Source organism: Mobula birostris, chromosome 1, assembly GCF_030028105.1.
Source record: "Mobula birostris isolate sMobBir1 chromosome 1, sMobBir1.hap1, whole genome shotgun sequence".
Classification (NCBI taxonomy): Eukaryota; Metazoa; Chordata; class Chondrichthyes; order Myliobatiformes; family Myliobatidae; genus Mobula; species Mobula birostris.
The window spans coordinates 63,807,953-63,821,159 of record NC_092370.1 but is presented as its reverse complement, the minus strand read 5'-3'; the positions used below and the strand labels follow the sequence as shown (position 1 = coordinate 63,821,159).

The window sequence follows — 13,207 nt, the reverse complement described above, 5'->3', positions numbered from 1 at the left end:
CTCTGAGGAGAAAAGGCCAAGTTCATTCAACCTATTCTCATAAGGCACGCTCTCCAATCCAGGCAACATCTTTGAAAATCTCCTCTGCACTCTCTCTATAGTATCCACATCCTTCCTGTAGTGAGGTGACCAGAAATGAACACAGTGCTCCAAGTGGTGCCTGACCAGGGTCTTATATAGCTGTAACATTACCTCATGGCACTTGAAACTCAATCCCACGGTTGATGAAGGCCAACACTCCATATGCCTTCTTAACAACTCCGTCAACCTGCGCAGCAGCTTTGTGTGTCTAATGAACACGGACCCCAAGATCTCTTTGATCCTCCACACTGCCCATGAGTCTTACCATTAATACTACATACTGTCTTCAAATTTGACCTACCAAAATGAACCACTACAAACTTATTTGGGTTGAACTCCATCTGCCACTTCTCAGCCTGGTTCTGCATCCTATCAATGTTCCGCTGTAACCTCTGACAACCCTCCAGACTATCCACAACACCAACCTTTGTGTCATCAACAAACTTACTAAACTACCCTTCTATTTCTTCATCCAGGACATTTATCAAAATCACAAAGAGGAGCGGTCCAGAACAGATCCTTGAGGCACTGACCTCCATGCACAATACAAACCATCTACAACCACCCTTTGCCTTGTGTGGGCAAGTCAATTCTAGATCTACAAAGCAAAATCTCCTTGGATCCCAAGCCTCCTTACTTTCTAAATGAGCCTCGCATGGGGAACCTTATCAAATGCCTTACTGAAATCTATACTATTCTAATATCTATTAATATTCTCAACTCCATTGGCTGACCATAGACCATCTTTTTCCCTCTTTTTCTATTCCCCACTCTGGCTTCTTAGTTCTTCTCCTCAATCACCTCCCTCTGCTGCCCCTCCTTCTCTTTCCCCCATAATCCACTCTCCTCTCCTACCAGATTCCTTGTTCTCCAGCTCTTTACCTTTCCCACCCATCTGGCTTCACCTATCACCTTCTAGCTGGTCCTCATTTTCCTCCAACCTTCTTTTAATCCTGGCATCTTCCCATTCCTTTCCAGTCCTGAAGAAGGGCCTTGAGCTGAAACATCTACTGTTTATTCATTTCTATAGATGCTGCCTGACCTGCTCAGTTCCTCCTGCATTTTGTGTGTGTTACTCTGGAATTGCAGCATGTACAGAATCTCTTGTGTTTATGATTTACTGTTACCGTGAGCTTTTTATTTCTCATTGTCTGCAGCCTAAATATTAACAAAGCTCAGTTGGGCTGAAATGTTTGTTGCAAGCTATGAGTCTTTTCAATATGGTATATATTGGCTGGCTGATGGCACAATGGTATCAGCGCCGGACTTCGGAGTGAAGGCTCCCGAGTTAAATTCAAGTTGGGCCAGACCCCGGGCACACTTTCCATTTGTGCCGGGTTGAGAGTCGAGCGAGCCACTCGGCCTCGTAAAAAAAACAAGGGTGGCGTCAGGAACGTTCATATTGTGACCCGGTTAATCCAAAAGGAGACCAATCCTGACACCACGCGCCAGACAATAATGGCCGACTGTCTGGTGCGACACGCTAGGAAGGAAGGAATATGGTATAACACAGAAGCACATTGCAAAAAAACATTTGCATGAACAACTGCGATTCAGCTCTTCATTTCATATCAGGTGAAGTTATGGATCCCTTCTACAATACAGCATGAAGTTCAAGTTCTTCCCTCAAAGTGGATTGTTACTGAACAGACATTATATATTGTACGCACACAGACATCTTGTTTACGCAGAAAACATGTAAGTACACAACTTAAAATTGCAGATCCTCTAAACTGCAGTGTATTGCCTAAGAAGTCAGAAAAATCAATTTTCACATTCATATATACGGACATACGGCATGGAAACAGACTATCTCTGCTCATGTCTGCCAGCAATTATCCTTCTCTACTAATCCAATTTTCTAGCAATTGGCTCATGGCTTCCTCTAGCTTTGGATTTCAGGTGCTCAGCTAACTACTTCTTAAATGTTGACAACTACTTCTGTTGATGATGAAAATAAAATAATAACTGTCGCAGAGCACACCCTCTCTAACGGCTCACGCGTATTTTTGTTTAACTTGTGCACAAGGAAAACAGCACCCACACTGAACAGAAGACTGTTTTTATACAGAATTGGCAGTGTCCAGGGCCGGGGTCATACAGCGAGGAACGACCCGATGTTTGGACAATTTAAACGCTGGGCCAGATGGATTGAAAAGGTAGAGTGTCAGGACTTGCGCGCTGTTCCACTATTTTCACTCCACTGAAGCTGAGGCAGAGGCTGCTCCGGGCTTCAAGTCTGAGGACTCACTTTTGTTCTAAATGCTATTTGCTTACTTCTATTGTTTTTTATTCCCCTCTGCACATTGGGTGTTCATATTTAAAAACAAACAATGAGTTCTGTCAGGTTTCTTTGCTTTGAAAGGAAATGAATATCAATTGCATAATGTAAACACACTTTGATAATAAACGTACTTTGAACTTTGCTGCCTTCAGAGATCCTTGGACACGCCTCATTGTTCTTCAGTGCTGTCCTGATGAAGGGTCTCAGGCTGAAACATTGACTGTTTACTCTTTTCCATTGATGCTGCCTGGGCTGCTGAGATCCTCCAGCCTTTTGTACGCATTGCTTGGATTTCTAACATCTGCAGATTTTCTTCTTTGTGAATGGGCGAGGTGTTGCACTCAACCCCCCCCCCCAACAAAGGTTTTTTGGTTCCTCTACATGGACAAGATGCACAGCGCCACCCCAAATGCTCCTCCTCCTCCTCCTCCCATGAGCAGGTACAGACCAGAGATTACCAGGGATCAGTAGGACAGGTTATTTCAGAGAGATTTTGAGCACATACTTAAATAATTTATTCTATGTCGCTGAAACCAATTCCATAACAGAATTAAAATAGTATGTTTAAACTGGTGTTTTATGCTACTTCCACAGCTGAGACAGGAACATAAAAACTAAGAAGCAAGATTATACTTGCATACCTTCAACAAACTGAAATAAATGCTCCAAAACAAAACCATGAAAAATTCAGTCTCACAAAGTAACTACTCAAATTGAAGAAACTAGTTAAGAAAAGGGCACATTTTAAAAATACATTTACAAAACAAAATTAACAATACCAAAAACTAGAACACTTGTGGAAACATTTATATCACCTGATGGCTCGAAGAGACTATACAGGTATAACCCATCACTAAACCAAGAAACCATCAGTATTTGACTATTTTAATGCAAGTAGTCAATTTACCACGTTTTGAGGAGGGGAAAAAAAGTAAATCAAATCATCCCGCCACTACAGTCCTGCATATTCAGTTGCAAACAGTAGAGAACAACCAAAGACGACCAGTCCAGGGATGTTGTCATTGACAACAGTAAAGCCAAATGTACAAATACCGGAGATTTGCAAATGTCAGCTTGGCTGTCCTTGGTGATCCTCTCCGTCAGAAGCCTGCCTTCAACCAATTCAATTTGAAACATGTTCATAAGGAAATAACCTAGTTCAGGATACAACAAAAAAAAGGGAAAGTGGCAACATAAAAACACTGACACAGTATTGAAGACTCTAAAATAACTTCCAGCCAAACTGTTATTGTTACAGCACTACCATCAACTTGACAACATGCAAAACTGTCTAGGCAAGCCCTGTGCAAAAATACAGGATAAATATTACACAATTCTGCCCATTCTTAATTATCAGTGAAGAAAGATGTTGTAAATGGCAGGTATTGTTAACAGTGCCATTCAGTATTGATACACAAAAAATTGTTCCCCCAATACTCAGTTTGGGTTTCACCAAGACTACTCCACACAGCAGACTGGCTCCCATCAAGGCAACATTTCCAAGTGTGCCATGAAGCCCAATAAAATTAACATCAAAAGATGAAACAACATTCCTATTGGGTGGAATGTAATCCTATACAAAAGAAGATATTATAAAGTATTCCTATCAGCTTCTTCCTCAAAAGAGAACAGAGTTGCACCATATTCAATTGCAGATGCAAATAAAGAAATGGCTTTCGCAGATTGCCACTTATTCCATAAAAGGCAACAATCTTTCAGCAAGAGGAAAAAAAACCATGGTTACAGGCATAACCAAGCTGTAATTAGCAACTGCACCTTGCAGAGACTTTACACAACAGGACATTTGATGTAACACTGAAATCAACGTTTAAAATAAAACTGGTTTGGTAGGAAAACCCAAGCAAGGATGCAGGATCGGAGGGTGTCAGTACCAGGGTGCTCAAAGCCTGTGCCTCCCAGCTATGTGGAGTACTTCGCCATGTCTTCAACCTAAGCCTGAGGCTCCAGAGGATTCCTGTGCTGTGGAAGACGTCCTGCCTCATCCTTGTGCCAAAGACGCCGCGCCCCAGCGGCTTCAATGACTACAGACCGGTGGCATTGACCTCCCACATCATGAAGACCCTGGAGAGACTTGTTCTGGAGCTGCTCCGGCCTATGGCCAGGCCACACTTAGATCCCCTCCAGTTCGCCTACCAGCCCTGACTAGGAGTTGAGGATGCCATCGTCTACCTGCTGAGCTGTGTCTATGCCCACCTGGACAAGCCAGCGAGCACTGTGAGGGTCATGTTTTTTGACTTCTCCAGTGCGTTCAACACCATTCGCCCTGCTCTGCTGGGGGAGAAGCTGACAGCGATGCAGGTGGATGCTTTCCTGGTATCATGGATTCTTGATTACCTGATTGGCAGACCACAGTACGTGTGCTTGCAACACTGTGTGTCCGACAAAGTGATCAGCTGCACTGGGGCTCTTGTCTCTCTTTCTCTTCACCATTTACACCTCGGACTTAAACTACTGCACAGAGTCTTGTCATCTTCAGAAGTTTTCAGATGACTCTGCCATAGTTGGATGCATCAGCAAGGGAGATGAGGTTGAGTACAGGGCTACCGTAGGAAACTTTGTCACATGGTGTAAGCAGAATTATCTGCAGCTTACGTGAAAAGGACTAAGGAGCTGGTGGTAGACCTGAGAAGAACTAAGGTACCGGTGACCCGTTTCCATCCGGGGGTCAGTGTGGACATGGTGGAGGATTACAAATACCTGGGGATATGAATTGACAATAAACTGGACTGGTCAAAGAACACTGAGGCTGTCTACAAGAAGGGTCAGAGCCATCTTTATTTCCTGAGGAGACTGAGGTCCTTTAACGTCTGCCAGACGATGCTGAGGATGTTCTACGAGTCTGTGGTGGCCAGTGCTATCATGTTTGTTGTTGTGTGCTGGGGCAGCAGGCTGAGGGTAGCAGACACCAACAGAATCAACAAACTCATTCGTAAGGCCAGTGATGTTGTGGGGATGGAACTGGACTCTCTCACGGTGGTGTCTGAAAAAAGGATGCTGTCTAAGTTGCATGCCATCTTAGTCAATGTTTCCCATCTACTACATAATGTACTGGGTGGGCACAGGAGTACATTCAGCCAGACTCATTCCTCTGAGTTGCAGCACAGAGCGTCATAGGAAGTCATTCCTGCCTGTGGCCATCAAACTTTACAACTCCTCCCATGAGGGGTTAGACACCCTGAGCCGATAGGCTGGTCCTGGACTTATTTCATAATTTACTGATTACTATTTAACTATTTATGATTCTATTACTAGTTATTATTGATGGTGCAACTGTAACAAAAACCAATTTCCCCCTGGCTCAATAAAGTATGACTATGACTAAAATGTGTTACACTTTAGAATTGGGCAGAACTAGCATAATTTTAATGTTTTATTAAAATAGTTTTGTTTCCCATCCTAAGCATTGAATATTGAAGCCAACAAGCACTATTAAGGGACATCACACTAATCTTGCTTTGTTCATAAATTTTATTAAAGCTGCATAAATGTTTTTTTTCACCATTTGTACACAGGACCATTCTTTTTGTACATCAGCTCTATTGTTTATTAACTTGCATAATACTGAAAAATTGCAAGGGTTGCCATAACTTTGGAAATCAGAATTTCAGGCAGGCAAATGTTGTAACAGTGAGCAATGTACAATTTGTATTTGTAAACATACATGGCAATTGAACAATTAAGAGGCTAAATAATGCTTGACATCTTAATTGCCCAGTATTGAGCAAAATGCTTAATCATATGTACCTGGGAACACCTTGCATAGCCTTGAGAAATTACACATTTCTTTTTTCCTAGAATTAAAACCCTTCATATTACTATGATTATATCCAAAATTAAGGTTATTTTCTATGAAGAACATCACAAGATAATTTCTAATTAGCATAAAGGTCATGTTTGATCATACCATTTCAGATTCTAAATGTTTAATGCGTCCATAATGAAAGTATATCAAGGAATGTACTCAATTATATTTGTTTTCAAAATCATATAAAATCCTAGCATAACCCATGAAGTTTACTTTTTTAAAAAACCGTTCAAGGCTACAAAATGTAACCAAAAAATGCCATGAAAAAAGAACAGTCCTAGTTATACAAAATACTGAGGGGAAACTCCAGTAGAAAAGCAGCAAGTGTGGATCACTGAAAAAGAGCCAATCCAATCCTTGTTCCAGATCAACAATTCCCCTTCTGATAGGTTCTTGTGCACACCACATCTCCCATCGTACAAGTCTGATTGAAAAAGGACATAGGAATCAGTTATATGTACAGAACATGGTGATTCACTACAGGACTAAATGACTAAGTGTATATATTGCTTGACTCACCATACTAATGCGCTTATTGGCATTCACTTTCACACTAAACATTAAAAAGGTCAAACACCACCAACAAAAACCTTTACCCCAAAAAAGTCTGAACTAGGCAATGCTGAGCACAAGTCCTTACCAATATTAGTTTATCATCAATCAGTTCTCTAACCAGGGTTGTTTCTTTTCCATCCCACCGTTGTGTTTGGATCATTTTGCCATTATCCATTACCACTGTAGTCTGTTGGGGATGCAAACAGAGGAACATTTAGACCACAAGACATACTGTAGGAGAAGAATTAACCCATTCAGCCCATTGAGTCTGCGCCACCATTCCATCATAGTCAATTTATTATCTCTCTCAATCCCATTTTCTTGCCCTCTCTCCAAATCATCTGACACACTGACTAATCAAAAACTCAAAATGCTGGAGGACCGAAGAACTTATCAGGAACACCAACCTCCACTTTTAAATATACTCGATGATTTGGCCTCCATGGAATCTTCCGCAATTTATTCCACAGATTCACCACCCTGTGGCTCAAGAAATTTCTCATCTGGTCTAAAGGGAAGAACATCTGCTCCAAGGCTGTGCCCTCTTGTCCTAGATCCACCCACAATAGAAAACATCCTCTGCACTATCTAGGTCTTTCAATGAGATTCCCTCCTCATTCTTTTGAGCTCCAGTGAGTGCACACCCAGAGCCATCAAATCTCCCCAAATGTTAACCCCTTCATTTCCCAAACCATTCTCATAATCATCATCTGGATAAGAATGCCAGCACACTTTTTCTTAGATAAGGGGCCCAAAACTACTCAATGCTCAAAGTACAGTCTGATCAATGTCTTATAATGCTTCAGTATTACTTCCCACTCTTATGTTATGGTACTCAAATGAATGCTAACATTGCATTTACATTCCTTCCCACCGACTCAACCTACAAGCTAACTTGCAGGGAATCCTGCATGAGGGCTCGCAAGTCCCTTTGCATCTCCGATTTTTGAATAGTTTAGAATACTTTATTCTTTCTACTAAAGTGCATGACTATACACTTACTTACTTAACATTCTATCTGCCACACAATTAACCATCCTCCTAATCCGTTTTAAATCCTAGATTCCTTGCTTCAACACTACCTGCCACTCCACCTCATTTTCATATCAAATGCAAACGTATTTACAAAGGCAGCTATTCCTTCACCCAAATCACTGATAAATAACGTAAAAAGCTGTCCCAACACCAATCTCTGTGGAACACCACCAATCACAGCCAGCCAAACAGAAAAGGCCCCATTTATTCGCACTCTTTGCCTCCTGCCAATCTTCCATTCATGCCAGTATCTTTCCTCTAATACCATGGGCTCTTATTAAGCAGATTTATGTGTGGCACCTCGTCAAAGGCCAAGTAAACAACATTCATTGACGGCCCTTTGTCTGGATTAGTATCTGCACCTTGAGAAGTCGACACTTAGCAAATTACAGTAGAACGCACAGCAAGCTTAATTGTTCATGCACCTTGGTTTTCCTACTGTCAGCTGTGGTCTCCTCAAATTCCTCCCCGAATTTGAAATGAATCTTTGTGCTTTTTATCGTGCTGTCGGTTGCAATGGTGATTGTATCGCCGTCCTTGGTAATTGTAGTCGTGGGTTTAGCCATTTTAGCCAAGTTCCTTAGTGCCATTCCCACTCCTGAAAGGCAAACGGCATAGGACTCTTAAATGTTACTGACACTGGCCACATCGCTTGTCCCACATGCAACGAGGAACCGTTTTGCAGCGATGCTGCTACCACTTCAGTGAACTGTCAACCGGGTTTCTGCGAATTCAAATTACAATTTAAAACAAGGAGGGGTTTTGAAATGGATTCACACATTTGAACTCGGATCCTTCACCTTTAAATGAAGAAAACAAAGTCTTTATGCAATTCCTGCCGCATTACAAACGAGAGCAAGATGGTGGGATTTCATAGTACAATACTATAATTTCATCTTTAGGACCCGCTGCAGTTACATTTAAAAAAAAGCTCCGCTTGAACCACAGAAGGGGAAGAGCAGTGCGGCTGCATACATTACATGGGGGAGGGGAGCACAAATTAATGTACACAAGAGGAGTAGAATCCTCACCTATTTCAACCATGTAGGCGTCAAAATTTTCCGTTTTGACTAAGACCCATTTTCCTAGAAATGCGTCAACCATTTCTGCGGCACTGCTACGTTCAGACCCTCAACGCCCCACCGTAAAATGACTCTGCAGCCGCTGTAAGCCGTTCTGCAGCCTTTAAACCCAGAACCACGTGCAAAATCACTCAAACCAATCCTGAGTGGGAACGTCAGGCATAAAGAGGCAGGCAAGGCTAAAACAAATAGTGAAAATGCACATATTAATTCAGAATTAATCAATATGCGCAGACAAGTAGAGTCTAAAAAAATATCTGGAATACGACAGAGTACAGATCGGTTAGTGACATTTGTGCTTAAAGTGACCTTTCCAGAACATGGATCAGTAAGGTGGACTTTCAGAGGAATAGCTACAGGGATGGCAAATGCACGCTGTCATTCAGCACAGCACTAACTGAGGAAATCGAGAACAAAATTCTCAAATGAGCTTTTTTATATATATTCCCAAGGCTGCCACTTGTATCTACACTCGCTATTCAACGCCGATGAAGAGAAACTGCGAGTTCATGGCACATACGGTTGAAAGCAAAACAATGTGGTTCATTTGCGTGGAAGTTAAAAAAAATCTACAGTAAAGGTTCTGAACTTTATTTGTCTGATCCTGCAATCATTCTTTATATCAGTATTCAGTGCAATAATTATAAAAAACTTTTTCTTAGATATCTAATTAATAGTGTAAATTTATGCTCTTTGTGAAAGCTGCGTATGTGCCGCGAGTAAACTCCACTTTAAATTTAAACATCCCACCTTTCATTTCCAGCAGTTCAGTCTCCTAAAAGATTCTTATGACATTATTTGGAAACAAGTAGTAAAAATGATGGTGCAACTAGTAGGATTTGCCTACTTACCCATATTATGGCGTTTTCTAATTTTAGGCAGGTCTTACAACTTTTACTTTGATAGGGAGCATATGGGAAGTGGGGAATCTGTGTCAAGGGAGTTCTTTTGTTTAACTTAATGTTTCCAAAACAATATTCGCAGATGCTGGAAGTCTCCTGGAAAAATGATGGAAATCATTCGGAGGTTAGAGTTCACACAAAAATTGACCTTTCTGGAATCATCCATCTGAAACATTTAACATAAATACAGCAGATTATGCAGCGTCTCAAAGTTCAAAGTAAATTTATTATCAAAGTACATATGTGTCACCATATACTGTATAACTCTGAGATTCATTTTTGTGGGCATTCACAGTGAATACAAGAAGCACAATCAGATCAATGAAAGACCGCCCCCCACAGGACGTACAAACAATGTATAAAAGACAACGAACTGCAAATGCAAAAAGAAAAATATATTAATAAATAAGCAACACACATCAAAGTTGCTGGTGAACGCAGCAGGCCAGGCAGCATCTCTAGGAAGAGGTGCAGTCGACGTTTCAGGCCAAGACCCTTCGTCTAGTTCCATCTTTTACAGTTTCAAAATAACAAGAAAGTGAAAGGGCCTGAAGCAAAAGTTTGGGCACCCTGCATGGTCAGTACTTAGTCACACCTCCTTTGGCAAGCATCACAGCTTGTAAACACTTTCTGTAGCCAGCCAAGAGTCTTTCAATTCTTGTTTGGGGGATTTTCACCCATTCTTCCTTGCAAAAGGCTTCTAGTTCTGTGAGATTCTTGGGCTGTCTTGCATGCACTGCTCTTTTGAGGTCTATCCACAGATTTTCGATTATGTTTAGGTCAGGGGACTGTGAGGGCCATGGGAAAACCTTCAGCTTGCTTCTCTTGAGGTAGTATATTGTGGATTTTGAGGTGTGTTTAGGATCATTCTCCTGTTATAGAAACCATCCTCTTTTCACCTTCAGCTTTTTCTTTTTACAAACGGTGTGATATTTGCTGGTATTTAATTGAATTAATTCTTCCCATTACCAGTAAATGTTCCCCGTGCCACTGGCCCAAAGCATGATTGATCCACCCCCGTGCTTAACAGTTGGAAAGGGGTTCTTCTCATGAAATTCTGCACCCTTTTTTCTCCAAACATTCCTTTGCTCATTGTGGCCAAAAATTTCTATTCAAATGTTCAAAGGAACATCTAAACAAGCCTAATGCATTTTGGAAACAAGTCCTGTGGACTGATGAATTTAAAATAGAACTTTTTGGCCACAATGAACAAAGATATGTTTGGAGAAAAAAGGGTGCGGATTTTCATGAAAAGAACCCCTCCCCAACTGTTAAGCACGGGAGTGGATCGATCACGCTTTGGGCTTGTGTTGCCACCAGTGGTACGGGGAGCATTTACTGGTAGAGGGAAGAATGAATTCAATTAAATACAGTACCAGCAAACATCACACCGTCTGTAAAAAAGCCAAAGATGAAAAGAGGATGGCTTCTACAACAGGATAATGATCCTAAATACACCTCAAAATCCACAATGGACTACCTCAAGAGGTGCAAGCTGAAGGTTTTGCCATGGCCCTCACAGTCGGTCCCCCGAACTAATCATCATCGCGAATCTGTGGATAGACCTCAAAAGAGCAGTGCATGCAAGACAGCCCAAGAATCTCACAGAACTAGAAGCCTTTTGCAAGGAAGAATGGGCGAAAATTCCCCAAGCAAGAATTGAAAGACTCTTGGCTGGCTACAGAAAGTGTTTACAAGCTGTAATAGTTGCCAAAGGGGGTACTGCCATGCAAGGTGCCCAAACTTTTGCTCTGGGCCCTTTTCCTTTTTTGTTATTTTGAAACTGTAAAAGATGGAAATAAAGAAGTTTTCTTGCTTAAAATAGTAAAGAAATGTGTCATCTTTAACTTCATGCCTTTTAGAAATCAGTTCATCTTTTACTTGCTTAGTTATTCACAGTAACAGAAATTTTGACTGGGGTGCCCAAACTTTTGCATGCCACTGTACATTTGTGCAACAGAGAGTTTAAGTCTCCTACCGGCAGTTGAAAAAATTAGTTTCATAATGATTCATGGCACAAAATTTGCTGCATGTGTTAATACAAAGGCCCAGGAAATGACTAGCTGAGACTTGGTTCTCACTTCCAAACCAGTTGTAAACTGTGCATACCCAAGGTGAATGTTCTCTGGAATCAACGCCAATCAGACACTCTTGCAGCTACTCTACTGCATGAACCGGAAAGTTACTATAAGCTGTCCTTTGGTAACAGTCTAATTATGGGATCTGATGAACACATCTTCCAGCACCGTGCTATATAGTGTAAGTAAACAATTTAAACGTCATCTTACTGTGGGGCATCTCCAACAGCCCATGCAAAGATGCTCATCAGAACATGGTATGTTAACAACTCTGTAGGATGTATTTAAAGCTACCGTGACGATGGCACTGCTGAAAAAAGACTGAACAAAGCACTTTGGATGAATTTGGCGGCCAGTCCTGAAACAAGTGTTATGTCCCTGATTGGCATATTCACTTGTTTGACAAGCATATAATGGATGAGTGAGGTACTGACATGTTCTTCAACCAACATTCAATGCTATGGAAAATTAAGCTGGTATCCATCCATCATTAATGTAAATTTTAATAATAAACATACATTTAAAATAGTTCTAAAGGGTGAAGGTTGAAAAGTATTTATCACTGTCCATAAAATAACTTATTTGGATAAGCAACTTGTTTCATAACTGAATTGAGTATAAATATTTCCAAATGAAACACAGTTCATTTTTAACTGTGTAACATTTCTGCTGACTGAACAGATAATGGAACAATAGATCTCCTTATCTGCTGTGCAAGTACACACCCTGCAGGACATTTACAAAGCCATTGGCCAATGGCACAGGCAATTTAGTTACATTTCCAGCTTTTACCATAGCAACAGATACATTTCTGCTTTCAGACGGTTGATATACTAAAGCTGTAGAAGAATAAGTATAATTGTACATTTTGATGTTTAAGTCTATTAATTGTGACATAATTGGAGAGTACTCTGCTGATACACTGTCATAGTCATGGATGAGGAAATGTGTTGTTAAATCTTTGATCATGCTGGAAAAGATTTGATTTTCAATTTATGCATCAAGTGTCCACATCTGCCATGGTCTGTGCAAGATGGTGAAGGGTGGCAGCCTTGTCAAGTGAGAACTATCACAATGCTATAAATTTGGTAACTGAATATTGGTCAGCGATCTCAGAACTCAAGAGTACTGCAACAAATACAACACAGGAAAATCAACATGTATTATCATGAAAATATCTCTTTTTGCTGACTAGACATAGCTTTAGCCTGTGAACATCCTTAGACAGATGCCAGGCCAGCAAGCACTGTGGACAAAGTCAAGCGAGGAAAGGACTGATGTCCCCTCGACACTCTACTCCCCAGGTCAGTGAGTCTCCCGTGGGAACAGGGGGATCGGAGGTCCATGCAGGAAAGAGGCACATG

General features: G+C 41.2%; 1 protein-coding gene across 1 annotated transcript; it reads right to left on the bottom strand.

The window, feature by feature from the left end:
- Positions 1-5,836: 5,836 nt before the first annotated feature.
- LOC140196601 (fatty acid-binding protein, liver-like) lies at positions 5,837-8,959 on the bottom strand. Its single transcript, XM_072256072.1, has 4 exons — positions 8,813-8,959; positions 8,207-8,379; positions 6,832-6,933; positions 5,837-6,615 (listed from the first exon to the last, which is right to left on the bottom strand). The coding sequence occupies exons 1-4, from the start codon at positions 8,883-8,885 to the stop codon at positions 6,559-6,561; spliced, it is 405 nt and encodes a 134-aa protein (XP_072112173.1). The 5' UTR covers positions 8,886-8,959; the 3' UTR covers positions 5,837-6,558.
- Positions 8,960-13,207: the final 4,248 nt, after the last annotated feature.

Excerpts from the sequence above, each read along its gene's own strand:
- LOC140196601 (XM_072256072.1), bottom strand. The coding sequence starts at position 8,885 with ATGGTTGACGCATTTCTAGGAAAATGGGTCTTAGTCAAAACGGAAAAT. Across the intron at positions 6,934-8,206 it reads CTGACAGTAGGAAAACCAAG|ACTACAGTGGTAATGGATAA; the intron begins GTGCATGAACAA and ends CATCCCCAACAG. Across the intron at positions 6,616-6,831 it reads TTGATGATAAACTAATATTG|ACTTGTACGATGGGAGATGT; the intron begins GTAAGGACTTGT and ends TTTTTCAATCAG.